Below are 27,227 nucleotides of genomic sequence, written 5' to 3'. Positions count from 1 at the left end.
TTATGCTCAAGTCTAGCACTCTACCATTTGAACCATAGCTTTACTTCTAGCTTTTTGGTAGTTAATTGGAGATAGGAGTTTCATGGTCAGGCTTCAAACTGTGATCCTCAGATCTCAGCCTCGGTAGTTTAGGATTACAGACATGAGCCACTGGTATCCAGTTTGAATATATTGTTATTATTTTGGTTTTTTATTTATTTATTTATTTTGTCTGGTTGTGAGGCTTATATTCTGGGCCTGGGCACTGCCCCTGACTTCTTCAGCTCAAGGCTACTGCCCTACCCCTGGGCCTGGGCATGGTCCCTGAGCTCTTCAGCTCAAGCTTACTGCCTTGGTGCCACTTCTGGTTTTCTAGAGGTCAATTGGAGATAAGAGTCTCATGGTCTTTAGTGCCCAGGCTGGCTTTGAACCTAAATGCTTAGATCTCAGCCTTCTGAGTAGCTAGGATTACAGGTATGTGCTAGGATTACAGATGTGAGCCACCATGCCTGGCTTTTTTATTTAATTTTTTATTTTTGCCAGTCCTGGGGACTGAACTCAGAGCTTGAGCACTGTCCTTGGACTTTCTCAAGGCTAGGGCTCTACCATTTCTGATTTTTTTTCTATGAATGTGGCACCACGGAGTCAAACCCGGGTCTTTGTGAATGCTAGGCAAGCACTCTACCACTAGTCCAAACTCCTAACCTTTTTTTTTTTTTTTAACAATTAAGGAAATTAGGATTCAGCAAAGTTACACAAGTAAAACATGAGCTCTGTGTAGCCTGTTATGTAGTCTCTCCTGAGTTTTCAGAGAATAAAAAGATTGGAAGTTGAAGGGGTTGGTCATTACCACACAGCTACTTAGAGAGGATTTACATCCCTGGACTCTGGATTTACATTTTGGTACACTTTTCACTACAGCAGGATACCTTGGCTCCTCGGGCCCAAGTGACAGCCCCAAACAGCTGTGTTCATCTGTCTTACATGTCTCAGCTTGTTTTGCTAACCAAGCAAAAACTACTTGAAAGGATCCTCAATCTTCACCTTCCCACTCCCCTCCACTTACACACATATACTTCCATTTGCCTCATGAATAGTTTCACAGAAAGAATTGTGCAATGTCACTAAGCTTTCCTCTGGTATTAGAGTTACTCCTGGGAGAACATCCACTTCCTCATGACTCCAATTTACTGTCAGATTGGCTTTCTCTTTTTGCTCTTTGATCGGAATCTTAGTTGTTTGGGCAGGAATTTGAGGAGCAGATGTTGTACTCCTTGAACAAGCCCTTTAATTCTCTTTAGTCCTGTGTCTAATGACTCCTAATCCTATCCTTTTAACTCTGTAGCTTGCAGAATTAAGAGTGAAATGGGAGAGGAATGGTGAGCTTGATACTAAACATTCATTGTTGTGTTGGCAGAGTAGACTTACAGCAAGTACATGAAAAACTGAGTGGGAAAATGTTGAGTTTTCCTATACAACTAAAGAGCAAAATGAACAATAATGTAGTCTTGCTGAGATTTTAAGTTTTGTTCCAAATGTAAATCTACAATTTGGTAGAGTAGCCAGAGAAATTAGGCTGACTGTTTCTACTCTCTCTTCTTTGCTGTTTTTAAGATGGTCATTTCCCTTTTAAAACAAAAAGTAATCACCAGAATAGACAATGCCCATACTCCTGGCCTCTGTTTCTCCATTTTTTAAAGACCTTTTTGGGGCTAGGAGTTTGCCTTAGTAGTAGGGTACTTGCCTAGCATGCACAAAGACCGGGTTCAATTTCTCTGTACCACATACATAGAAAAAAAAAAAAGCCAGAAATGGTGCTGTGGCTCAAGTGGTAGAGCTCTAGCCTTGAGAAAGCCCAAGGACAGTGCTCAGACTTTGAGTTCAAGCCCCAGGAGTGGTCAAAAAAAAAAAAAAAAAAAAGAAAAAAAAAAGACCCCGCTTAAGCAGTCTGAATTTCCTAATTATTACAAATCTGGTGTGTTTAGTGATGTGTGCGTGTGTGTGTGTGTGTGTGTGTGTGTGTGTGTGTGTGTGTGTGTGTGTATTGGTTTAAGTAAGCCATAATTTTCACAAGTCCTGATGGCCTGAAATTCGGCCTGTCAGTAAAGGTCTAATTAGGATAGAGAAATCACATGAATTTTGAGCAAGAAAACTTTCATATGAAGGATGGCTGTCTCTAGTAATAGTTTGAGTAATGACAGATTTACTGGTAAAAAGTAAAGGGAATGTAAAGTATATAGGTATAGAAGGTAAAACAAACATCTTCTACATCTGCATTCAAAGAAGAGCCGCCAGGACTGAGATTCTTTTCTGAATGGACATGGCTTTGAGTCACTGAAGAAGTGGTAGTGCTGTGATGGCCAAACTATTCCAGAAATCTGTCTTGCCAGAGTCCTTCTGCTGTAACATTGCCTGAGTAATGTGCTGGAGAATCGAGTGGGTACTTCTGATTAGTATGTACTCTAGGAGCCTGATGTGGATAAAATGGTACATGTTGCTGGAGATGGACATTGGAAAATCTACACACTGTACAGAAGCTTTCCAAGAGCAGCACACTAACTTTTGGAATGAAAACCTTTTTCTCCTGTAACAGTTTTCCAACACCTTCTAGCAAATGCCAATATTTAATACACTGAAGCCTATTTTTACAGAGCAGGCAGTAAAGAGAAAATTTGGAACTGGCAGACAAGAAATAAATATATGGTATACGTATTCAAATAGGAAGTTTTATAAGTTATTGACACACTTAAGTCCATTATGTACTTCTTAGTACATTTAAATTTGTTTTCCTGGCCTGAATTTGGCTAAAGATTTCTTGCTGTCAGTCTTTTACAAAGGATGCTTTGAGGCTGGAGGTACTTTTGTTGTTTGGAAGTCTTCTTGGGACGCTAGTTCTATCTTTGCTTTTCTAGGCTCCATTCTTTGTTGTTGTTATTTATTATCTTTAAGTAGATGTACAAAGAGGTTTCAGTTTAACCTGTGAGTTTATAAGTACAAAGCATCTTGATCAATGTCACTCCTTTCATAATTCCTCTGTTTTCCTAACCTCCACCATCACCTCCATTTTCCTAGTTCCATTTCCATATATATACATTGAGTATTATGACCGAATTCACCTATTCTTCCTCTTTCCATTTATTTAGTCTTATGGGAATCTGGTTTTTAGCTTCAGTTTCTTTCTTTCTTTCTTTCTTTCTTTCTTTCTTTCTTTCTTTCTTTCTTTCTTTCTTTTTTTTTTTTTTTGTGGGTCATAGGTCTTGAACTTGGCCTGGGCACTGTCCGTGAGCTCTTCAGCTCGAGGCTACCACTCCACCTTTGAGTCAAGTCCCACTTCCCATTTTCTAGAAGTTAATTGAAGATAAGAGTGTCAGATCCTTTTGTACCCAGGCTGGCTTTGAATTTTGATCCTCAGATCTCAGTCTCCTGATTTGCTAGGATTACAGGTGTGAACCACCACACCCAGCTTAGCTTCAGTTTCTTATGTGTCTTGACATAGTGATAGTGGATGTTAAGGTGTAATTTCAGAGTCCCTCAGATTATTTTGCTTATACTAGTACTGAGGCTTGAATTCAATGCTTTGAGCTCTCATTTTGCTTTTTTACTATCATCTAGTTCTCTATTATTTGAGATACATATCTAGTTGATCATTTTGTCAGTTCATTGGAGATGGAGTCTCACAGACATTTCTGCTTGGGGTGGCTTTGAACCTATATTCCCTAAGTCTCAGCCTTCTGAGTTGCTTGGATTATAAGTATAAGCCACCAGTGCCTGGATCAGATATTTCTTTGATTGTCTTTGCCATTGAAATCAACGTTGATTTTTACGTTAAGAATGTCTGTTTCAAGAATAAGTATTTAAGGCCAGGCAAGGTGCTTTATGCTTGTAATCCTAGCCACTTAGGAGGCTGAGATCTGACGATCAAGATTCAAAGCCAGCCCAGGCACTCAGTCTATAAGACTTTTATCTCCAATTAACCATTAGAAAACTGGAAGTGGTGCTGTGGCTCAAGGAGCAGGGCAGTAGCCTTGAGCTGAAGAGCTCAGAGAAAATGCTCAGGCCCAGTGGTAGGGTGAAAGGGTGGTAGCCTGGAGATGAAGAGCTCAGGGACACCACCTAGGCCCAGAGTTCAAGCCCCACGACTGACAAAAGATACTGATAAAATTTCAACATTTTTAGTATGGTCTTTGTAAATTTGGAGCAGGAGTTGCTAGTTAGTAGTGGCTGACTCTTGTTAGGGGTTGATGTAGCTGGTGACTTGAAGCTGAAGTCAGTGGTCATTTACCTCTAAAAATCTTAGGGACATTTTGGATTGTACCAGACCTATGCTCTGTGTTTTTCATACTTTGTGAAGCTTAAAGTCCAAGAGTAAACTGCTCGCTGATTTTCCTTCCTTCTTCCCTCCCTCCCTCCCTCCCTCCCTCCTTTCATCCCTCCCTCCCTCCCTTTCTCCCTCCCTCCCTCCCTTCTTTTTTTCCAGTCCTGGGGCTTGAACTCAGGGCCTGAGCACTACTCTTGGGCTTTCCTTGAGGCTAGAGCTCTACCTACCACTCGAGCCACAGCACCACTTCCAGCTTTTTCTATGTATGTGGTACTGAGAAATGGAACCTGGGCTTTTATGCATGCTAGGCAAGCACTCTACCACTAGGCCAAACTCCCGGCCCTAGCTGAATGATTTCTTGATGAAGGCATGTTTTCTTGTTTCTTGTTTGCAGATGGCCATCTTGCTGTTTCCTTTTTCTTCCCATACACCTTCTCTGCTCCATGAAACTAGAACTTCGTAGGCCATTCCTCCTCTTCTTTTTTTTTTCCCCTAAGCTTCTCATAATTCACCCTCATTACCTGCTTTATATTTTACTGCTTGCTAAAAACCTCATCTCCTAGTACTACCACACTAAGGGTTAGGGCACAATTGCTGATGTGATAGCTTTCTTTGTCTCTGAGGTTATTATTCTTATTATTTATTTTATTTTATCTTTTGCCAATCCTGGGTACTGAACTCAGGGCCTGAGCACTGTCCTTGGACGTTCCTCAGGGCTATTGCTCTACCACTTGCGCCACAGCACCACTTCCGCCTTTTCTATATATGTGGTCCTGAGTAATGGAGCTGGAGTCTTCATGCATGCTAGGCAAGCACTCTACTACTAGGCCAAACACCTGGTCCTTGTTGTTGTTGCTATTATTTTGTCAGTCCTTGGGGCTTGAACTCAGGGCCTGAGCCCTGTCCTTGGGCTTTTTCTTCAAGGCTAGCACTCTACCACTTGAGCCTCAGCACTACTACTTCTGGCTTTTCTATGTATGTGGTACTGAGGAATCGAACCCAAGTAAAGTACATGGCAAGCACTTTATCACCAAGCCAGACTCCCAGTCCATTTATTATATTTTTTAACATTGTATAATCCCAATAATTTTTTGTTTGCAAAAGTTTTATAATTATTTCTAGTTGAAAATATATAATTTATTCACTTTCTCTATCTGTTTCCATCTCTCTCTCCTTTCCTCCCACATAAGGTCTCCCCTCTACTTTCAAATTGTATCATTTCTACTGCATGGAATAATTGGGTGTTGAGTATTCCTTATCTGAAATACCTGGGACAAAAAGTGTTTGATATCCCAGAATTTCCCAGATTCTGGAATATTTATATATGCATCTTGAGATATCCTGTGGATTTGATCTAAGGCCAACCATGATATAAAGTCTAGTGGTTGAGCCTCTCTGAACTGAGATCACCTATATTGATTTTTATTTTTTTTTGTTTTTATTTTTATTTTATTTTATGTTTTTGGGGCCAGTCCTCGGGTTTAAACTCTGTGTTTGGATGCTGTCTCTGAGATTCTTTTGCTCAAGGCTAGCATTCTACCACTTGAACCACAACTTGACTTACAGCTTTTTTTTTCCTCCTGGTTATTTGGAGATACTCATAGACTTTTCTGCCTGGGCTGTCTTGGATAATGATCCTCAGATCTCAGCCTCCTGAGTAGCTAGGATTACAGGCATAAGCCACTGTTTTCTTTCCCTTTCCCTTTCCCTTTCCCTTTCCTTTTCTCTTTCCCTTTCCCTTTCCCTTTCCCTTTCCCTTTCCCTTTCTCTTTCCCTTTCCTTTTCCCTTTTCCTCCTTTCCCTTTTTCCCTTTCCCTTTTTCCCTTTCCCATTCCCTTTCCCTTTTTCCTTTTTCCTTTCCCCCTTTCCCTTTCCCTTTGGCTTGAACTCAGGGCCTGAGCACTGTCTTTGGGCTTTCTCAAGACTAGAGCTCTACCACTTGAGCCATGGCACCACTTTCCACTTTCTGTATGTATGTGATACCAAGGTGTGGAACCCTGGTTTTAGTGCATGCTAGGCAAGCACTCTACCACTGGCCAAACTCCTGGCCTGATGCTCTGTTTTCTTAGGACTTTGGATGTTAGACATGGGTAAGGAAGTGGACAGCAGTAGGAGTGAAGATTTACAACAGAGAAAACAGCATGACTAACTCTGATGCCATTGACATGAGGCAGACGAAAGCTTAAATAAACAGTGGGAGGTGTAGAGGTAAATTAGCAGAGCAACAGAGGCAAAGTCAGAATATTTGAATCATATAATGGTAAGTCAGACTTGGGAGCAGCAGATACTGAAGAGTAGTATTTGGGTACCTCCTTTACTGTGATCCCTCAGAGCAGTTGTCACATTGCTTAAGGCTAAGGAACGATAACTCTTCTGGAGCCTAGATAATAGCCTTTTTGAGTATTCTATTGTTTGACTTCATTGGACTTATTTTATTTTGACTAATGGTGCTTTGCTACTTGCTCCATGTCTCCATTTGGCATTTGACTAGTTAATTTGAGACAGAATCTATTGGATTTTTCTTCTAGGCTGGCTTTGAACCTCAATCTTCCAATTCCAGCCTTTCTCTTAGCTAGGATATTGACATGAACCAAGCTCATTTGACCTTCAAATAACCTCCCTAAGTAAATAAATAGTCCTTAAAGTAAACCAAGTTTTTCTTTGCAATTTGTTGCTTTACAATCCCAACCCTAATAGTCTTCTATTTCTAGACATTTTGTGGTCTCACATGTTTGATAACATTTATGTTTCCTGTATTTATAATGACCATTTTTGGTTAAATTACTTTTTAATGAAAAAGTAATTAAAAGTTCACCTTTTGTAGTATAAAATCTTAAGGTTAATTTATAGATACTAAATTTATTTGGAAATGGGTAAATAGGACTTTCCCCCCACTGAATCATGCAGGCAGGCTGGAAGGAAAGACTGATGTACATATGTATGCACAGTCTTCCCCCTGCCTTGCCCCCTTCTGCAATTTTATTGCTAGTTATTTGCTTATAACTGTTTCCAACTAAATGCTTAATTTTAGAAATGAATTTAAAAGGCTGGGATTCTTAGCTTTCTAGGTATACAACAAAGTGGTTTAGTTGAAGTTATATCATTTAGTTCATCATTCTACTCTGTATTTTTTCTCATTTCATTCAGAAAATATAAAATCCATTCAGTAGCTTAAATTGCCCACTCCCATGCTTTACATTGCCCTAACTGGAGGCATTTTTTTTATTAAAGAATTTATTAACATTGATTTTTACATCATATTTCAAATGACATGTTTAACAAACAAGTATTCAAGAAGGGAATCTCTATATATATGATCACTGGCACTTAGTTTTTAGAACATAATCAAAATTAGGCTAAGGGTTTGTATATCATAGATACATATTAATCTATGTAATAAACATTGCATCTATAGAGTCATAGTTTTTTTTTTTTTGCCAGTCCTGGGCTTGAGCTCAGGCCTGAGCACTGTCCTTGGACTTTCTCAAGGCTAGAGCTCTACCACTTGAGCCTCAGCACCACTTCCGGCTTTTTTGTATGTATGTGGTACCAAGGAATCGAACCCGGGTCTTTGTGCATGCTAGGCAAGCACTTTAACCACTAGGCCAAACTCCCAGCCCGAGTCATAGGTTTTTATGTCTATGTAGTTGTGTTTATATTTCCAGTACCATGTCCATAGCATTGGGTATGCAAATATTGAGTCCTCGCTCTTGTACTGTTTGGATCTAATAGCCACATATTAAGTATGCCATGTGCCTTTTGTTCCTTTGGTCTTGACTTGTCTCACTCAACATGATTCGCTCCCATCCACTTCCCTGAGAATGTCATCGTTTTATTTTGTCTGTTGGCTATGTAGAAGTCTATTGTTTATATATAGCACATTTTCTGTATCCGTTCATCTGCAGTAGGGCATCTGGATTGTTTCCATCGCCTGGCTATTGTGAATAGTGCAGAGATAAACATAGCTGATCAGGTGTTGTTATCATATCTTGGGTTATGATGTTCAGGGTAGATGCCCAGAAGTGGTATGGTGGGATCGTAGGGAAGGTCATTTTTTAATTCTTTAAGAAACCTCCACACTGCTTTCCAGAGTGGCTGATCTAGTTTACAATCCTACCAGCAGTGCAGTAAGGTTCCTTTTTCTCCACAACTCCACCAGCAACTGTCATTGTCTGAGTTCAAAATCTTGGCCATTGCTCTTTTTGGCTAGAATTGTTTTGGCTATTCTAGGTCTTTTCTTGTTCCATGTGAACCATTGGATTGTATCTTCTATTTCAGTTAAGAATGTCTTTGGGATTTTATGGGGATTGCATTGAATTTGTGTATCAATTTTTGGCAGTATAGCCATGAGCATGGGATATCTTTCCATTTCCTAGTGTCCTCTTTAATATCTTTTGTTAGGCTTTTATAGTTTACATCTTTGGTTAAGTTAATTCCTAAGTATTTTATTCTTTTGGGGGTTATTGCAAATGGGATCATTTTCTTGATTTGGCCTTCTGTTTGTGTATTGTTGGTGTACAAGAAGGCTATTGACTTCTGAAGTTTAATTTTGTATCCTGCCACTTTGCTAAAGTGGTTTATTCTAGGAGTTTAGGAGTGGAGTTTGTTGGGTCACTCAAGTAGAGAATCATGTCATCTGCGAATAGAGATAGTTTAATTTTTTCTTTCCCTATGTGGATCCCTTTGATGTCTTTTTCTTGACTTATTGCTCTGGCTAAGGGTTCCAGCACTATATTGAAGGGAGGTGGAGAGAGTGGGCATCCCTGTCCAGTTCCTGATTTTAAGGTAAATGGTTCCAGTCTTTCACCATTTAGTATAATGCTGGCTATAGGTTTGTCATATATAGCTTTAATTATTTTAAGGAATGTACTTCTTATTCCTGTTTTCTCTAGTACTTTCAACATGAATGGATTTTGTAATTTGTCAAATGCCTTCTCTGCTTTCAGAGAAATTATCATATGATTCTTATCCTTAGCTCTATTGATGTGATGTATTACATTGATTGATTTGCGAATGTTAACCCAGCCTTGCATCTGTGGGATGAAGCCTACTTGATCATAGTTATAATTTTAAAAATTTGTTTCTGGATTCTGTTGGCTAATATTTTATTGAGGAGTTTTGCGTCTGTGTTCATTAGAGAGATAGGTCTGTAGTTTTCTTTTTTTTGTTGGGTCTTTCCCTGGTTTGGGATGAGTATAATACTAGCTTCATAAAATGAGTTTGGTATTGCTCCTTCTGCTTCTGTTTCTCGGGAGAGTTTCAAGAGTATAGGTGTTACTTCATCTTTAAACGTCTTTGTAGCATTCTGCAGTGAAACCATCTGGACCTGGGCTCTTTTTGGTTGGCATTTCCCTGATTGCTTCCACAATTTCATTGTAAGAGATTGGTTTGTTCAGTTTGTTTACATCTTCATTGTTCAATGTGGGTAGCCTATATTTAAGAAATCATCCATTTCTACTAGATTTTCTTGTTTCTTTGAATATAGGCCCTGGTAGTACTTATTCATAATGGACTGAATTTCTTGGATATCAGTTCTGATTGTTCCTGTGGGGGTCTTTAATCTTGTTTATTTGAGTCTCCCTACCTGGGGACATTTTGACCTTATCTCCAGCTCCTATCATTTTCCTCACTTTACTCTAGCTACATTGGGAAAATGTCAGCTATACACTTGCTGCAGTCTTTCTGGCAGCTGTTTTCTTGGAATACTCTCCCTCAAGTATCTTCATAGCTTACTCAGCTTACTCTCAACTTCGTGACTGTATTTAAAATATTTGTGCGCCCCCCTTTTTTAGTGTAAACTGTCATTTTTGAAGTTCTCCTATATGAGTATTATCATTAATCACATACATTTTGCTTATTTGTTAGTTTAGTATTGATTTTAGGAGAAAGAGTACCAGGTATGCTTCTTTAATCAGCAGGTTGGAACTTTAGCAGCAATAATAGTCAATTTTGGAGAGTTACTTTCCATTCCTGTGTGCCACTTTTATTTCTGTCACTGTGGTAGTTTAATTTATAAGCCTACAACAACAGAGGGTAGATGATGCTAACTGAACTGAACCAAAAAACGTTGTCTTCATGGCTATTCATTTCTACTTTTGAGGTTGATACTTTCTGTGAATAACATTATATGAAGTGCTTCATACTTAGTATCTACTTTCATGTGTCTGTCTAAATGTACTTTCCATACTTCTTGTCTTTTATAGGAATTATCTTTTATTTTTATAGAGAGCTTGAGTCTCATAATATATTTCTATTTTTTGGACACCTGATTCAACATCAACATCATGCCACCATGGATCATCTGGAGTATATTAAAACTACTTGCAGGAAAATTAACGCGGCTTAGGTTCAGGTTTAGTTTGAGGACGAGGGTGGAAAAGGATATTGGATATTGAAATGAATAAGTGTTAAACACCAAAACAAACAAAAATTAAACAGTTCTGAATGAAGGAGAGAAGAGAGAAGATAGTAGGAATTCCTTTTGAAACTGGCAGGGTTGGAATCCATGATCCTTGGTCAGAAAGAGTAGATGAATTTATAGCATTAGTTGGTGAGGATTGAGCAGTTTATATTTGTGTCTTCTGGAAAGGAACCAGAACATTCAAAGCTGAAAGAATGGAAGATATAATTTGAGAATTGCTAAGCAGAGTAGAGAGAGAGAACTAATATTAGGGATAGCTAGTGTGCATTGAAAAACTATTTGAGGTTGATATTTTATAAAATTGCCAACTTTGGTTGGCAGACTTATATACAGTATCTCATTAAATGACTTTTTCTTTTTCAAAGCCATCAGATTAAATCATTACAATACAGTAACACAGGAGACATGATTCTTGTTGTATCTGGAAGCTCACAGGCCAAAGTGATTGACAGAGATGGTTTTGAAGTAATGGAATGTATAAAGGGAGACCAGTATATTGTGGACATGGCCAACACTAAGGTAAGCACCAAACATAATTTTCCAGTGAACTTAATTTGCAATGAATTTTCCCCTTTCTTTAATTTCTCCCCCCCATATCCTTCTCTTTCGCCTTCTTCTCAAACATAATATTTCATTGAACTTAATGTACAATGAATTTCCCCTTCCTTAATCTCTCTTTCAGTTGATATTTCAGTAAACTTAATTTACAAGCACTTTCCCCCTTCTTTAATCTCTCTCCCTTCCCCTCTCTCTTCTTCTCTCCCTCCCTCCCCCTGCCTCTCTCTCTCCCCCAGATTATATCAGTGTATTTAATTTACAATGAATTTTCTCCCTTCTTTAATCTCTCTCTCAGACAGAGTATTTCAGTGAACTTAATTTATAATGAATTTACTCCCTTCTTTAATCTCTGTGATTCTCTTTCTCTCTGCCTTTTTCTTTCTGTCTTTTGCTTTCCCTCCGTCCCTCCCTCCGTCCCTCCCTCCGTCCCTCCCTCCGTCCCTCCCTCCGTCCCTCCCTCCGTCCCTCCCTCCCTCCCTCCCTCCCTCCCTCCCTCCCTCCCTCCCTCCCTCCCTCCCTTCCTTCCTTCCTTCCTTCCTTCCTTCCTTCCTTCCTTCCTTCCTTCCTTCCTTCCTTCCTTCCTTCCTTCTCTTTCTGTGTGTGTTGCCTTCCTCTCCCCACCCTCATATGCTTGATAAGATGACACTTGAATCAAATCTCCCAACTCTGTCTTTTGCTGCTTTTTGGGAGGTGGAATTGGAATCTAGTCAACTTTCTGCCTGGATCGTGAGTGGCTTCTGAGTAGCTAAGATTATAGGCATGAACCAACAGTATCTGGCTCACTTTCTCTTTTTTGATCATGTTATGTAGCCTAAGCTGGCTTAGAACTCAGCTTTCTGAATGTGGAATAGAGGTGTGGCTCACCTTACCTGGCTGGCCAGTACAGATTTATTAACACCTTGACTGTCATATAATATTCTAAAAGTTGATATACTAAAACTATAACAACTTATTCTTACAATCTTGTGGTTTGATCAGAAGGGTGTTCTGTTTTGCATAGCATCAGCTGGCACACTGGGATGACTGTAAGTTTACAGTTGAATCAAGATCCTGTGACATTTTTCTCACTCTTCTTAGCCCTACCTTTCTTGCTCTTGTGTTTATTGTTGCTCTTTTACTCTCTCTTCTTGTCTATGCTGGGTTCTGAGCCTTCTCACAGTCAAACTTCCCTGGTAACATTTGATTACTTGCTTGATATCTAGGTTTTATAAAACCAAAACAAAAAATCTTAAGTTTCTTTCCTTTCCTTTTCTTTTGTTCTTTCCGTCCCTTCCTCTCTCCCTCCCTCCCTCCCTTCCTTCCTTGCTTGCTTTCTTTCTTGTCCTGGGGCTTGAACTCAGGGCCTGAGCACTGTCCTTGGGCTTTCTCAAGGCCTGAGCTCTACCATTTGAGCCATAGCAACACTTTGAGTTTTTTTCTATGTATGTGATACCAAGGAATCAAACCCTGTGCTAGGTAAGCACTCTACAACTAGGTCAAACTCTTAATGTTTGGCTTCAGACCCTGTGATATCATAGAGCTACTTCAAATTTGAGGTAAAGAAAGCTAGGGTCCACTATTTGATTGGTGAATGGTGAGGTGAAACTATAAAGATTGTGTGGAATGGGAGAAATTGTAGCCAACTGTGGAAATAGTCTATCCACCTACTATATTCTAGGCTTCAGAATAAGATAGAAACATGGTCGTTATCAACTTTTTTTTTTTTTTTTTTGCCAGTTCTGGGGTGTGAACTCAGGGCCTGAGCACTGTCCTTGGGCCATCTCAAGGTTAGAGCTTTACCACTTGAGCCACAGCACTACTTCCAGCTTTTTCTGTATATGTGGTACTGAGATATCGAACCCAGTTCTTCGTGCATTCTAAGGAAGCACTCTACCATTAGGCCAAACTCCTGGCTCCCTTATCAACCTTTTTTTTTTTTTTTTTTTTTTTTTTTGCCAGTCCTGGGCTTGAGCTCAGGGCCTGAGCACTGTCCTTGGACTTTCTCAAGGCTAGAGCTCTACCACTTGAGCCTCAGCACCACTTCCGGCTTTTTTGTATGTATGTGGTACTGAGGAATCGAACCCGGGTCTTCGTGCATGCTAGGCAAGCACTTTAACCACTAGGCCAAACTCCAGGCCCTTTATCAACCTTTTTTATATAAAGATTTTTTTTTTTGGCTAGTCCTGGGCTTGGGCTCAGGGCCTGAGCTCTGTCCTTGGGCTTTCTCAAAGTTTGAGCTCTACCATTTGAGCCTCAGCACCACTTCTGGCTTTTTTTCTATGTATGTGATACTGAGTAATCGAACCCGGGTCTTCGTGCATGCTAGGCAAGCACTCTACCAGTAGACCAAACTCCCAGCCCTATATAAAGATTTTTTATAGAGGCCAAGCACCAGTGCCTCACGCCTATGATTTTAGCTAATCAGGAGATTGAGATCTGAGGATTATGATTTGAAGCCAGCCTGAGCAGGAAACTACATGAGACTTCTCCCGCTAATAAACTACTCAAAAGAAGTGACGCTGTGGTTCAAATGGTAGAACTTTTGCCTGAGCAAAAGAAGCTCAGGGCCAGTGCTTAGGCCCAGAGGTCAAGTCCTAGAACCCCCCACCCTCCCACACAAAATGATTTATATATACACATATATATGTGTGTACGTGTGTGTATATGTATATGTATATATGTGTGTGAGAGAGAGAGAGAGAGAAAGAGAGAGAGAAAGAGAGAGAGAGAGAGAGAGAGAGAGAGAGCGAGAGCGCGCGAGAGTGAGTGAATGTGTGTGTATGTATGTGTGTGTTGGCCATGGGTCTTGCTGTGGACCTGAGCGTTGTCTCTGAGCTCTTCAGCTCTACCCCTTGAGCCACAGCACCAGTTCTGGTTTTCTGGTGGTTAATTGGAGATAAGAGTCTCACAGACTTTAGTACCCAGGCTGGCTTTGAACCTCGATCCTCAGATCTCAGCCTTCTGAGTAACTAGGATTACAGATGTGAGCCACCACACCTGGGCCCTTGAAGGCATATATTTCTTATAGTGATGGCAAGGAAATCCCAACGCCTGATTGTAGGTATAGAGTGGGATGATAGATAGATAGATTAGCAGTAATGTAGTCTACCACAGATGTGCTTTTCTTAGAATTTTGAGCTTTATTTTAATTGATTTTTTTTATCTTTTTACCCGCCTTTTTTCTTCATATATAGCAATTCTCATGGTTTGTGGCTTAATTAAAATCTTACATGAGATTTGCCTTAGAAAATATAATCATTATATTTCACTTACACTGAAATCAGTATTTTTATTTTTTTATTTTTTATTTTTTTTATTTTTTTTTTTGCCAGTCCTGGGCTTGAGCTCAGGGCCTGAGCCCTGTCCTTGGACTTTCTCAAGGCTAGAACTCTACCACTTGAGCCTCAGCACCACTTCCGGCTTTTTTCTATGTATGTGGTATCAAGGAATCGAACCCGGGTCTTTATGCATGCTAGGCAAGCACTTTAACCACTAGGCCAAACTCCCGGCCCCATGAAATCAGTATTTTTAATATGATCTATTTTGTACTGTGTTTTCTTTTTGTGATTTTGCTGTCTAAAATAGATCCCAAGAAGAATGCTGGAGTAATATTTAATGATGTCTGTTGTTTCTAAGCATAAAGAAGTCTGATATGCCTTAAAGAAAAAATATATGCATCATATAAAGCTCCATTAAGGGATAACTAAAGTGCCCTTAGATAGTGGTTCGACATTGATGAATCAACAGTATACATTTAATGAGGTATTCTTAAAAAACCAAGTTCTTTGTACATCAAACAAGGTTTTTCACTGGTTGGTTGCTAATGTCACTAGAGGCTTGCAGAAGCCCCTGTATTTTCTAATTCAGTGTTCATGGAACGATAACTTCCATGAATAATAGGAACTGGCTGTAATCTATTTTAGGTCATCTAGTTAAGCCATTAGATTAGTTCAGTGTGTTTCAAACTATTTTGCATTAAAGTAAGAGTTAGGAAGGAAGCTGAGCACTGATGGCACACATCAGTTATCCTAGCTGAGGTCTGAGGATTTCCATTTGAAGCTATCCTAGGCAAGAAACTTTGAGGCTTTTATTTCCAATTAGCCACCAAAAAGCCTAAAGTGGTGTTGTGGCTCAAGTGGTAGAGTGTTCTCCCTGGCCAGAAAGCTTAGAGACAGTGCTCAAGTCCTGAGTTAAAGCCAGGGGACTAATACATGCGCGCGCACACACACACACACACACACACACACACACACAAACACACACACACTCTTTATTATTTATTTATTTTTTGGCTGGTTCTGGGACTTGGACTCAGGGCCAGAACAATGTCCTTGAGCTTTCCTGAAGGGTAGAACTCTACCACTTGAGCCACAGCACCACTTCTGGCTTTTTCTGAGTATGTGGTACCAAGGAATTGAATCCAGGACTTCATGCATGCTAGGCAAGCACTCTACCACTAGGCACACTCCCAGCCCCAAATTCATTTTTAAATTTCAGTGGTGGCTTGGCTTCAGTGTTCTTGCTTTTAAAATATATTTCACTAGAATTTCTTATTACCTTAGTTATTCTACAAAGAACATTTGAAGGTATTATTATTAAGAAAATAGAGATTGAAGCTACAGATCACCTTCTCTACCTGATAATATATTAAAAATATTATGACACTTCTTTTTTTGAGGCTTTGCAGAACCTTAAAAACTTCTAATATCTAGTTTATACAAATGAAAGGTTTGTTTTTCTTACTTAAAAAAAAAAAGAATTTTGTAGGCTGTGATTATGGCTTAGTGGTAGAATGTTTGCCTAGCATGCATGAAGCCCTGAGTTCAACTCCTCAGTACCACATAAACAGAAAAAGCTAGACGTGGTACTATGACTCAAGTGATAGAGTACTAGCTTGAGCAAAATAAGTTCAGGAACAGTTCCAGGCACTGAATTCAAGCCCCAGGACTGTCCAAAAGAAAAAAACCAAAGAAAGAAAAGGAAAAGAAATTTGCTTATGATAGTCCTTCTAAGAAAGTATGAGGAAGGGAATGTTTTCTTTTTCATTGCTAGTGTCTAAGCACATCTTAAATTATTTTATTTTATCTCCCTTGGGATGATTATGTTATAAAACCATACTAAGACTTAGTGAGTTGAAAATTTAGTCAAGAATCAAAAGAAGGAAATAGACTCAGTGCGTTCTCACTTAACATCTATAGCTCATATAGTGAAACGACTATGAAAAAGGACAATGACACCAAAAATATAGATAGAAATATAAGAAAAGCAAAGCATTAATTTATTTACCAATATATGAAAAACTATTAGTAACTATTTAGTTACTGTATAGCTGAATGCTTTAACTTATCTAAACCTGGCAAATCTTATCTTCACTTTGATTTAAAAATTATACTTTTATTTTCATTTTTTCTCATAAACAATTATCACTTACTACTTATCTGGGAAGTATTTCTGTTATCTTAATTATAGTCTTTAGCTTGAGTATATGTTTTTATAAGGGAAAAAAGTAATGAAGTTACAAGGTAGGAGGGGAAGGGAAGGAAAAGGAAAGGTCACATACCCTGTGGTTATAGTGTCATCTAAAATTCCTTTATCTAAACTAGAATTTTGGTACAATGTTTCCAAGTGGGGAATATTTTCCTCTATTTCTCTTCAACTTTTTGGCACATGCTGTGCCTGTTATTCATATGGTCTCTGGCCTATAGTCTAGAAATGTGTGACCATGAAGCCAATATAATCTTATAAATCCTAACTCTATAACTTTTATGATGTTAAATTCAAAGTGTTTTAGTAGGTTATTAATAAGTGAATACTTATGGTAGTCATCATGTAATCTCATTATTAACTTTTCTTTCATGATGTAATCTTGTTATTAACTTTATGAATTTGTCTATGGTTGTACCCTTCTCTGGAATTGCCTTTAACCCTTTTGCATTATATGACTAAAGTGAAGAATGCAGGCTCAGGGCACTCTACAAAGTTTGAACTTTATAGGGGAAACTTTTTCATGACTGAACTATAATTACGGAAATTAAGAGAGTTATAAGAAACTTTGGGGAAAATGTTTCAAAGCTATATTTATTTTTAAGTAATATGTGTAGTCACTCTGATGTTTAGCTATTCCAAAAAAGTTCTTTATTATTTGGAGATGTAATATATTAGTCATACCTTCTTACTGGTGAATTATTTTTCCTAGGAAGTAAAATATTTAATATTTGTTCAGATAACTAGTGTTCTCTCTCTCTCTCTCTCTCTCTCCCTCTCCCTCTCCCTCTCCCTCTCCCTCTCCCTCTCCCTCTCCCTCTCCCTCTCCCTCTCCCTCTCCCTCTCCTCTCCCTCTCCCTCTCCCTCTCCCTCTCCCTCTCCCTCTCCCTCTCCCTCTCCCTCTCCCTCTCCCTCTCCCTCTCCCTCTCCCTCTCCCTCTCCCTCTCCCTCTCCCTCTCCCTCTCCCTCTCCCTCTCCCTCTCCCTCTCCCTCTCCCTCTCCTCTCCCTCTCCCTCTCCCTCTCCCTCTCCCTCTCCCTCTCCCTCTCCTCTCCCTCTCCCTCTCCCTCTCCCTCTCCCTCTCCCTCTCCCTCTCCCTCTCCCTCTCCCTCTCCCTCTCCCTCTCCCTCTCCCTCTCCTCTCCCTCTCCCTCTCCCTCTCCCTCTCCCTCTCCCTCTCCCTCTCCCTCTCCCTCTCCCTCTCCCTCTCCCTCTCCCTCTCCCTCTCCCTCTCCCTCTCCCTCTCCCTCTCCCTCTCCCTCTCCCTCTCCCTCTCCCTCTCCCTCTCCCTCTCCCTCTCCCTCTCCCTCTCCCTCTCCCTCTCCCTCTCCCTCTCCTCTCCCTCTCCCTCTCCCTCTCCCTCTCCCTCTCCCTCTCCCTCTCCCTCTCCCTCTCCCTCTCCCTCTCCTCTCCCTCTCCCTCTCCCTCTCCCTCTCCTCTCCCTCTCCCTCTCCCTCTCCTCTCCCTCTCCCTCTCCCTCTCCCTCTCCCTCTCCCTCTCCCTCTCCTCTCTCTCTCTCTCTCTCGTGTTTGTGGGACTTGAACTCTAGGCCTGAGTAGTTAGGTGTGAGCCACCTTGCCTGGCTATTTTTATTGCTTTTTTTTTTTTTCCCCCTGCCAGTCCTGGACCTTTAACTCAGGGCCTGAGCACTGTCTTTGAGCTTTCTCAAGGCTAAAAGCTCTGCCACTTGAGCCACAGCACCACTTCTGGCTTTTTTCTGTGTACACATTACTGAGGAATCGAATCCAGTCTTCGTGCACACTAGGCAAGCACTCTACCACTAGGCCAATCTTCCAGCCCTATTTTATTTCTTTAAACAATTTAATTGATGGTTTCAATTCAATGATTTGACATTGTATATCTTTCTATTTTCTGAATCACCCCCCCACCTTTGTTTTTGGCCGGTCCTGGGGCTTGAACTCTGGGTCTTGGACTTTCTTAAGGCTAGAGCTCTACCACTTGAGCCACAGCACCGCTTCCAGCTTTTTCTATGTATGAGGTACCAAGGATTCAAATGGATTTTCTTGCATGCTAGGCAAGCACTGTACTGCTAGGCCAAACTCCTAACTCCTAGGTTTAGTTTTATGTAATAGAAACTCCTTGGCATTGGCTCTACTCCCCCCCCCTTTTTTTTGGAGGGGGTGAGGGGTGGAATCTTAAATTCTGAAAAAACACAAGTTTCTAATCTTATTTTATGTTTTTTTTTTTTTTTTCCTGTTATGTTATCTGTTTCTTAGTGATCAATGATTTTTCCCCCCCCTGCAGTTCTGGAGCTTTAATTCAGGGCCTATGAGCTCTCCTTAAGTTCTTTCTTTTAAGGCTAATTCTTTACCACCCGACCTACAATTCCACTTCTAGCTAATTGGAGATAGAAGTCTCTTGGACTTTACCTGGGCTGGCTTTGAACTGTGATCCTCTGATCTTAGCCTCCTAAATAGCTAGGATTACAGGTATAAACTACCACCATTCAGTTTCCATGACTGCTTTTAAAAGGGAATTAATGTCGAAATAAAGACCTGGGTCCTTGTTTATATTCATTGTTGCTGCTGTTTTATCCTTTCTAGACCAAAAAGAGCAAGTGGATAAACCTAATATAAATATAAATAATAATATTGTAAATATATTTAAAATAAATATATTTAAAAATCATGAGTGCAGGGGCTGGGAGTATGTCCTATTGATAGAGTGCTTGCCTAGCATGCATGAAGCCCCTCTGAGTTTGATTCCCTACTATCACATACACAGAAAAAGCTGTAAGTTGTACTGTGGCTGAAGTGGTAGAGCACTTGCCTTGAGAAAGCCCAAGGACAGTATCCAGGCCCTGAGTTCAAGCTCTGGCCAGAAAAAAAAGTCATGAGATGCAAATGGACAGATCTGTTTTTTTTTTTTTTGACTTCAGAGCATTTCCCACTAAATAGCTTTTATTGTAGGTAGAATTCTAAGATAATCCTCCAAAGTTTCTCCCCTTGAATGTGGATGTGAATTAAAGATTATCTTTAGCAGGTCTACCTAACCAGGTGAGCAATTAAGTGATTTCTGAAGCCAGATTTGGTGGCCTAATTGTCAAGCTACCTAAGAAGTTGAGGTAGGAAACTTGAATTTGAAACCCATCTGAACCACATTGCAAGATCGCTCCTAAAAAAAGCTGGGGGTTATGTTCTAAAATATAAGTGCCAGTGATTATATATAGATATTCCCTTCTTGAATACTTGTTAAACACATCATTTGAAATATGATGTAAAAATCAATGTTAATACATTCTTTAATTTAAAAAAGGCAAATAAAAAAGCTTGTGGGGATGGGGGGCAGAGAGGTACGAGCACCAGGAGTGGGAGTGTGACCTAATGGTAGAGTGCTTCCCTAGCATGCACAAAGCCCTGGGTTTGATTTCCTGGTACCACGTACAAAGAAAAAGTGGGATGAGGCTCAAGTGGTAGAGTGCTAAGCACCTTGAGAAAGACCAAGGACAGTACCCAGGTCTTGAGTTCAATCCCTAGGACTAGCAAAAAAAACCAACAACAACAAAAAAACCCCCAAAACCCAAAAAACAATTCTGGCAAAAAAGTGTGGGAAAAATTTGAGTGTCTATGGATGATTTGAAACTGGAATCAGAACTTGAGGGTTGAATTTGGATACTAGCTATAGCTATATCTAAGTAAAATGTTGAGACTACTTTGTGAGTTTGAACTCAGAGCTTTGAGTTTATTGGGAATCTGGTGTTTTTTTTTTCCTTCTCAAACTATAACAAATCCTAGTGGATTTATTCTCCAACCACATCTAGCTTTCTCTGTTGAGATAGTGTCTCAGGGAGTTTTTTTTAAATTAAAGAATTTATTAACATTCATTTTTATATCATATTTCAAATGATGTGTTTAACAAACAAGTATTCAAGAAGGGAATCTATATACAATCATTGGCACTTAGATTTTTAGAACATAATTAAGATTAGACTGAGGGTTTGTATGTCATGGATTCAGGGAGTTTTCTTGTCAGGCCTGAAATTGTAGTCTTAGTCTCCTGTATATCCAGGATGATAAACATGAGTCAACCATATCCTCAGCTTACTTTTGTCATTTTTTTTTCCAGTTTAGATTTCAGGGTAAAGTTTATTTGAAGAAATTAATTATGCCAATTAACATCTCCCTCCACCCTCATTCTAGTATCTATCCTCCACCTCTCAGTAAAAGGGCTACCTCTGTCAAATGTGGGTGGGATGGAACGTGAGTCAGTGTGGTTCTACTGTGCAGTTACCCTGTAATCTTTAGCATCTGTGGCCTCAGCCCTGAGTCCCTCTGACCATCGCAGATTGTTCACAGAGCACTCTGAAACACAGAACCACCCTGAAAACAATGAGGGTCAGCTGCCACCTCCTGAGTTCACTGGTCGCATTCATCACTGTGGTCAATATATAAGTTGTCAGTGGTGGAAAAGGGTAGACAAGAGGCACAAGCAGTTGAGGGGAACATCCTCTGTTAAAGAGGGTTCTAGGAATGACACATGAAATGCTTAATTTTGTTAAAGTGCTCAACTACAATTTACATATATATAAAAAGGTAATAGAAAGATGTTTACTAGGGGAAAGCATGGTACAATCTGAAGGGCTTCTGGGAAAGAATTATGCTCACAGTTCCAGCAATAACGAGGAGAAGCTTAGAGCTTAGTCTCAGAACATCACAGCTCCAAGTCAAACATATCCTTAGTTGGACACCAGGTCCTTTAACTCCTCAACACTGTGTTCTACCTCTTCTCCAACCTTCTTATTTTCTCAATGGATATTAAGACTACAAAAAAGAAAGTCCATCAGGGGCAAGTGATCAATTTAAGTATAGCTTATAAGCCACTTCCCTAAATGGGGGTGGGGTTACCAAAACCTGGTGAGAAATCTAAGCTTCCCAGTCTGCTGGGCTGAGGTTCATACTTCAGAGCAGAAGGCTAAGTATCCATCCTTATCAGTGGCTATTTGTCCTTGAAATTAGTGGACGGCCTGAGCAGTCATTTGTAAGTCCAGTGGGCAGTAGCCCAACCGAGGCCCTTGCACAGATCTCGGTGATGAAGGTAACAGGCATGAACTTGGAATCAACGGCCACAATGAAGACAGGCATGCTCCAGCATGAGTCTTCATGTGCTCTGTCAGATGGTGTTTTAACTTGAAACATTTGTTACAGATACCACAGCCAAAAGGGCGAAGGCTGAAGGTCAGCATGATGTGCTGGTCACGTTTTGGCTTTATTGCAAACCGCTTCCCACATAAGCAACCAAAGCATTTTCCATCTGCAGGTGTGGTCCCACCCAGCTTTACAGGCCCATGCACAGCCTGCCCTGTTCCTCCAGGGCCTCCACCTCCAGACAGGATTTCATTCCCATGAAGATCCACTGGTTTTCACGATGGACCCCCTCCTCCAGATGTTGTTCCCTATTCCCTTCAGCATCTCTTCCAGGAAATGTTTTGGTCTCCTCTTTTATTCCTCCAGACTGAGTTCCACCTCCTATCTCCTCCTTAGGCTCAAAGGGTTCCTTCTTAATGTAGAAGATTTTGAGAGGCAGTGCAATGGGAGGGGCAGCAGACTCAACTGGTGTACTCTCGCCCTCTGGATGCCTGCCGGGAGCAGTTATAGGCAGCAGGGCTGGGGATGTGGGGGGGGGGTGTGTGGGGGGGGACTCTCAAGCATGGGCAAAGCTCCTTGATACTCTTTGAGGTTGAGAAGCCTGAGATAATGAGGTTTCTGAACCTTGGTCCTCTTCTTCCACCACCACCACCTCCTCCTCCTCCTCCTCCTCCTCCTCCTCCTTCTCCTTCTCTTCCTCTTCCTCCTCCTCTTCCTCATCTTCCTCATCTTCTTCTACTTGAATTTGTTACACTTCTCCCAGTTCACTCCCCTCCCCTCCAGTGGGACCCTCAGTAAAAGCTGGACTCTCTGTAGAAGCAGAGGACTGTACTGGGACCTGGAAAGGGGATGAGTGAATACACCAGCCTCCTGGAAAGGATGTGGGAAGAACCGTGTGGTAGGAGACTCCATGAGCTGAAATTCCACTCCCTGAGATTTCTAGTTCTTTAAGAATCTCTGACCATTGATCTACTACTTGCCACATCTGAAGGCCGCTGGCTACAAGGAGATGGCAGGGAGAGCAGAGAGCATCTAGAGCCAGGTGGAGGTGCCCTGAATAAATGAGCTGAAGCAGCCCCTCTAAGGCATCAGCTTCAATGACACTAGGCAGCATGAGTCCTGGCGCATCCCCAGAAGCAACTTGTCATGGAAGTAAGGAGAAGCAGCAACCAACATTGCTTTGTGAGCTCGAAGATACTGGCCCTGCACCAGAAGAGACACATCACAGAGCTTTCCCTCTAGACTGTGGTAGTTCAGGGATTCCAGCAGCGAGGAGCTATAATGAGGGAACTCAATCTGGATGGTTCTAGGGCCTGGATTGCACATCTGGGAAGCTGCAGCGGGAGGCAAAGTAGTAGAAGAATCCACGGCCTCTAGGAAAGGCAGAGAATTCCTGGAGGTCTGAGAAAAAACGCAAGTCTGAAGGTAGATTCAACTGAGCGTGAAGGCTATGGGGAGTAGAAATGAAAGTCACAGAGGGCTGTATGGATGAGGAGAAACGTGTCTCCTCAGACAACAATCATTCCACCCCAGGCAGTAACTTTTCTTCTTTTTTTTTCTTTTCCTTTTCTTTCTTTAAAAATATGGAACACTTTATGAATTTGCATGTTATCCTCGTGCAGGGTCCATGCTAATCTTCTCTGTATCGTTCCAATTTTAGTGTATGTGCTGCTGAAGCGAGCACTTCTCATTTCTCAGAATAAAATCTGAGCATAAAAGGTAAATTTAGGGAAGTCTTATTCAAAGACTACATGATTTAGTTATTATTTAGTCTATCTACATGGTAAAACCTGCTAACAATGAATTTGCTTCCAAAAATGTGGTGTAGAGAAAAATAACAAACAAGGGATGGGTCTTTAGTACATCATAAAAGAAGTAGAATAGCTGTTGATGGTTGTGAGAGAAATACTACTAAAATAATTTGTGGGAACATTAAGAGTGTCTATAAATTTGGGGCAGGAAGCCACTGGCATATCCTACTAGCTATTTAGGAGACAGGATTGAAGTCATTCTAGGCAGGAAAGTACATGAGATTCTTACCTCTGTTTGCCAGAAAAGCTGCAAGTGCAGCTGTGGCTCAGGTGGTAGAGCATTAGCTTTTAGCAAATAGCTCAGGGACAGTGTCCAGTCCCTGAGATGAAGCCACTGGATTGGCAACAACAACAACAAAAAAGCAAATTTTTGGAGATGATGATTTTGTGTATTCATATGCCTTACTAAGGACCTAGAAGGTGATTGAAGAGGTTGAATGGGAAGTTATTCCAGAATACAAGTTTTTTTGTTGTTATAAGTAAAACAAAAAGACATTTGGAGTTATGTTTAGATGTTGATTGAAGTTTAGTATATTGCAAATTGAAAAGTCAGTAAATTGAAAGATAGGTATTTTATAAGAGCCTATATGTAAAGTCTGTAACCTGCAGTTATAAATATTTGCTAAATCAGGAAATATCAAGAGTACATGATTTCAGAAGAGGAACCACTTATAGTGATGGCAGAATTTGCCATAATTACTGCTGTTTATCATTGATAGGTCAAAGAATAGATTTCTTTTTGATATGTTCAAATGAATATTAATATTGCTCAGAAATTACAAGTATTTTGACTTTAGGGTTCTTGACTCATAGAAGCAATTAAGTGTTGAGCTGTAACAAGAGGTGGTAAACAATGAGCTGTGGATCAAATCAAACTTCCATTCTCATGATTAAATGTTTTCTTGGAACATAGCCTTCCTTATTCATTAATTTCTTATTGTCTGTAGTTCTTTTTGTGTTCTAGCGGTAGAATTAAGAAGTTAGAAGTTATAGCAGAGACCAGGTGGCCTGTAAAGCTTAAAATATGGATTTTATTCTTTCTTTTTTTGCCAGTACTGAACTTGGCCTCACATTCTCATTTAGCTTTTTCACTGAATATTAGCTCTGCCACTTGAGCCATATTTCCATTTCCGGCTTTTTCCTGATTGTATGGAGATAAAAGATTTATAGACTTTTCTCTGCCCTAGCTTTCTATCTTGATCCTAAGATCTCACTCAGCCTCCTAAGTAGTTAGGTTTACAGGTGTGAGCCATCAGTGTTGTACAACATGACATTGACTCTTCAGATGAAAAAAAAGGTTCGAAAATTAAAGCTATGAACAGAATCAGCAAAAAAATTTTTGTTACACAAAATTTTGTGATAATTTCAAAAGGTATAGTAATTACTGAGGGGCCGGGAGTTTGGCCTAGTGGTCGAGTGCTTGCCTAACATACACAAATACCAGGGCCTGATTCCTTGGTACCACATACATTGAAAAAGCCAGAAGTGATGCTGTGGCTCAAGTGGTAGAGCTTTAGTCTTGAAAAAGCCCAAGGACAGTGCTCAGGCTCTGAGTTCAAGCCCCAGGACTCCCCTCCCCTCCAAAAAAAAGAAAGATTTAGTGATTACTGAATGTGTGAAAGGATTTTGATTAAGAATTTTTGGATGAGAATTTGTAGTGTGTTCTTCCTGCCTATTAACCTTTCACAAAGGTTGACTGTTACCAAACATGACCTTACCAAACATGGGCATTTTCACTTTTTGAGTCATGGAACATCACCTCAATCTGTGACTACAAATGACATTCCCATCCCCAATAGGTAGCTGTTTCTTAGCTATTATCAGTGGGGAGGGCCACAATAGTATGGATAGTTACGTACAGATTAGCAGTGTGTGTTGTGTGTGTGTGTGTATAACCAATACTGGTCATGAGTAACTGATGTTCTCTCTTTAAAGTAGAGCACAGAAACAGGAGTTGCTTAATTCTTCCAGGCAATTTCCAGTTAAGGGCTATTAAATAAAGGAAACATCTCTTTTTCTCCCCTCCTCCCCCAAGGGCCTGTGTTTACATAAAGTAGCAGAGTTGGGGAGAGGAAAAACTAGTTTATGAAAAAGTGTTGTAGTCACTAACTGGTTTTTAGTAGGTGTCACTTTAAATTTTTTTCCCAGTAATGTTAACCATGGTACTGAATCTATTTAGTCCATTTAAGCATCCTTATTTGAACTTCATTTTGTTATGACTAATTTTGGTCACTGTTTTAACACAGGGGCACTTAACATTCCCATTGCCTTTGTCATGCTCCTCTCTTTACAAACAAGAGATAACATCTAGTCTTTTGGACTTTCTTTTCTTTTCTTTTTCTTGGTGTAACTTACTATATGTATTCTTATTCTGGCTTCTCAACAGCTAAGGTTTTTCTTTCTGTAAACATTAGGTATCATTTTCTTTTGGTCCTCCTAAGAATTTTTTCTTAATATTCTAATATAGTATTTTGGGTTTAATCAACAAGTATCAGTAAAAGAGTTTTTTTCAGGGGTCTGCCTCCAATATCATGAGCTAGGTATATATTATATTGATATTTGAATAAGGAAAAAGGAATATAGTAGAAAAGACTGAAATGAGTAGCAGCCATTTATAGAATCCCTGAGTTTGGGAGTGAGGAGAGTGAATTAGTAAAGTAGGAACTCACTAGGAAGTAAACTTGTGTTTCACATTGTGACACCAGGCAGAGATTGTAGTGGACATGGGACAGCATTAAGTAGAAAAAGAATGAGAGTGTGGAGTCATGTTGCTAGATTTGGAAGCTAGGGTAGTTTAGTATCTGAGTTCTCAAGTGCTGTGAATGCCTTGGTTATGAGGGTATCCTGACTTGTAGATAGATATTTAGTAGAACAAATTAGATTTGGATAACCTGTTAACTACTAATCATGAAAAAATATTTTTTCTCAAAACATAGATAAATTTTTGTTTTTGAAAGATGTTGAATTCAGATGGCTAAAAATCTTCTATAGATTTAATGAACCAACAATGTAATTGTTATTTTTCAGTGTCTTAGTTGCACAGAATTGAGGTAACAATTCACTTCTCTGTCTTGTTTCTCCCTCTTCTTCCTCCTCTTCCTCCTCCTCCTCCTCCTCCTCTTCCTCCTCAGACTTGAACTCAGGGCTTAGGCACTGTCCTTGAGCTTTCTCAAGGCTAGAGCTCTACCACTTGAGCCACAGCATCACTTCCAACCCTTTCTGTGTATGTGGTATCAAGGAATTGAACCCAGGGCTTCATGCATGCTAGGCAGGCACACTACCACTAAGCCATACTCCCAGCTTCTCTTACCATCATATCCAACGCTTATTTGTAGTTCCTGTACTATTATAACTCACATCAGCATTTGACAAGATTTCTCTTTCCTTGAAATATTATTTCTTTCTTTACATCAAAATTTTTTTATTATGCCCAAGGATTATAATTATTACATTGGTTTAACTAGTACAGTTTATAATTTCTCCTGTCTTACAGCTTTCCATTTATTCTTTTTTTTGTTTATTTCTTATTTTCCATTCATCCTCAGACTACTAGAATGTATGAGGGCTTAGTGCT

The 27,227-nt window shown here is 40.1% G+C and overlaps 1 protein-coding gene, 1 non-coding gene and 1 pseudogene across 3 annotated transcripts in view; 1 reads left to right on the top strand and 2 right to left on the bottom strand.

The window, feature by feature from the left end:
• Wdr70 (WD repeat domain 70) overlaps window positions 1-27,227 on the top strand; it is a 192,754-nt gene that overhangs the window by 39,573 nt on the left and 125,954 nt on the right. For both annotated transcript variants that reach the window (XM_090332029.1, XM_090332028.1), the window contains one exon: window positions 11,084-11,237. In XM_090332029.1, the coding sequence (XP_090188155.1) occupies window positions 11,084-11,237 (154 nt within the window). The remainder of the gene's footprint in view (window positions 1-11,083; window positions 11,238-27,227) is intronic.
• Window positions 21,730-26,969, bottom strand: LOC150064569 (zinc finger and BTB domain-containing protein 9-like; annotated as a pseudogene).
• On the bottom strand, window positions 23,420-23,526 carry LOC150064570 (U6 spliceosomal RNA). The gene has a single exon (XR_016535333.1). It is a non-coding gene; the product is annotated as a U6 spliceosomal RNA (small nuclear RNA).

This window comes from Megascapheus bottae, chromosome 4 (genome assembly GCF_031878675.1).
Source record: "Megascapheus bottae isolate mThoBot1 chromosome 4, mThoBot2.hap1, whole genome shotgun sequence".
Classification (NCBI taxonomy): domain Eukaryota; kingdom Metazoa; phylum Chordata; class Mammalia; order Rodentia; family Geomyidae; genus Megascapheus; species Megascapheus bottae.
This window is presented reverse-complemented; position numbering and strand designations above follow the sequence as displayed.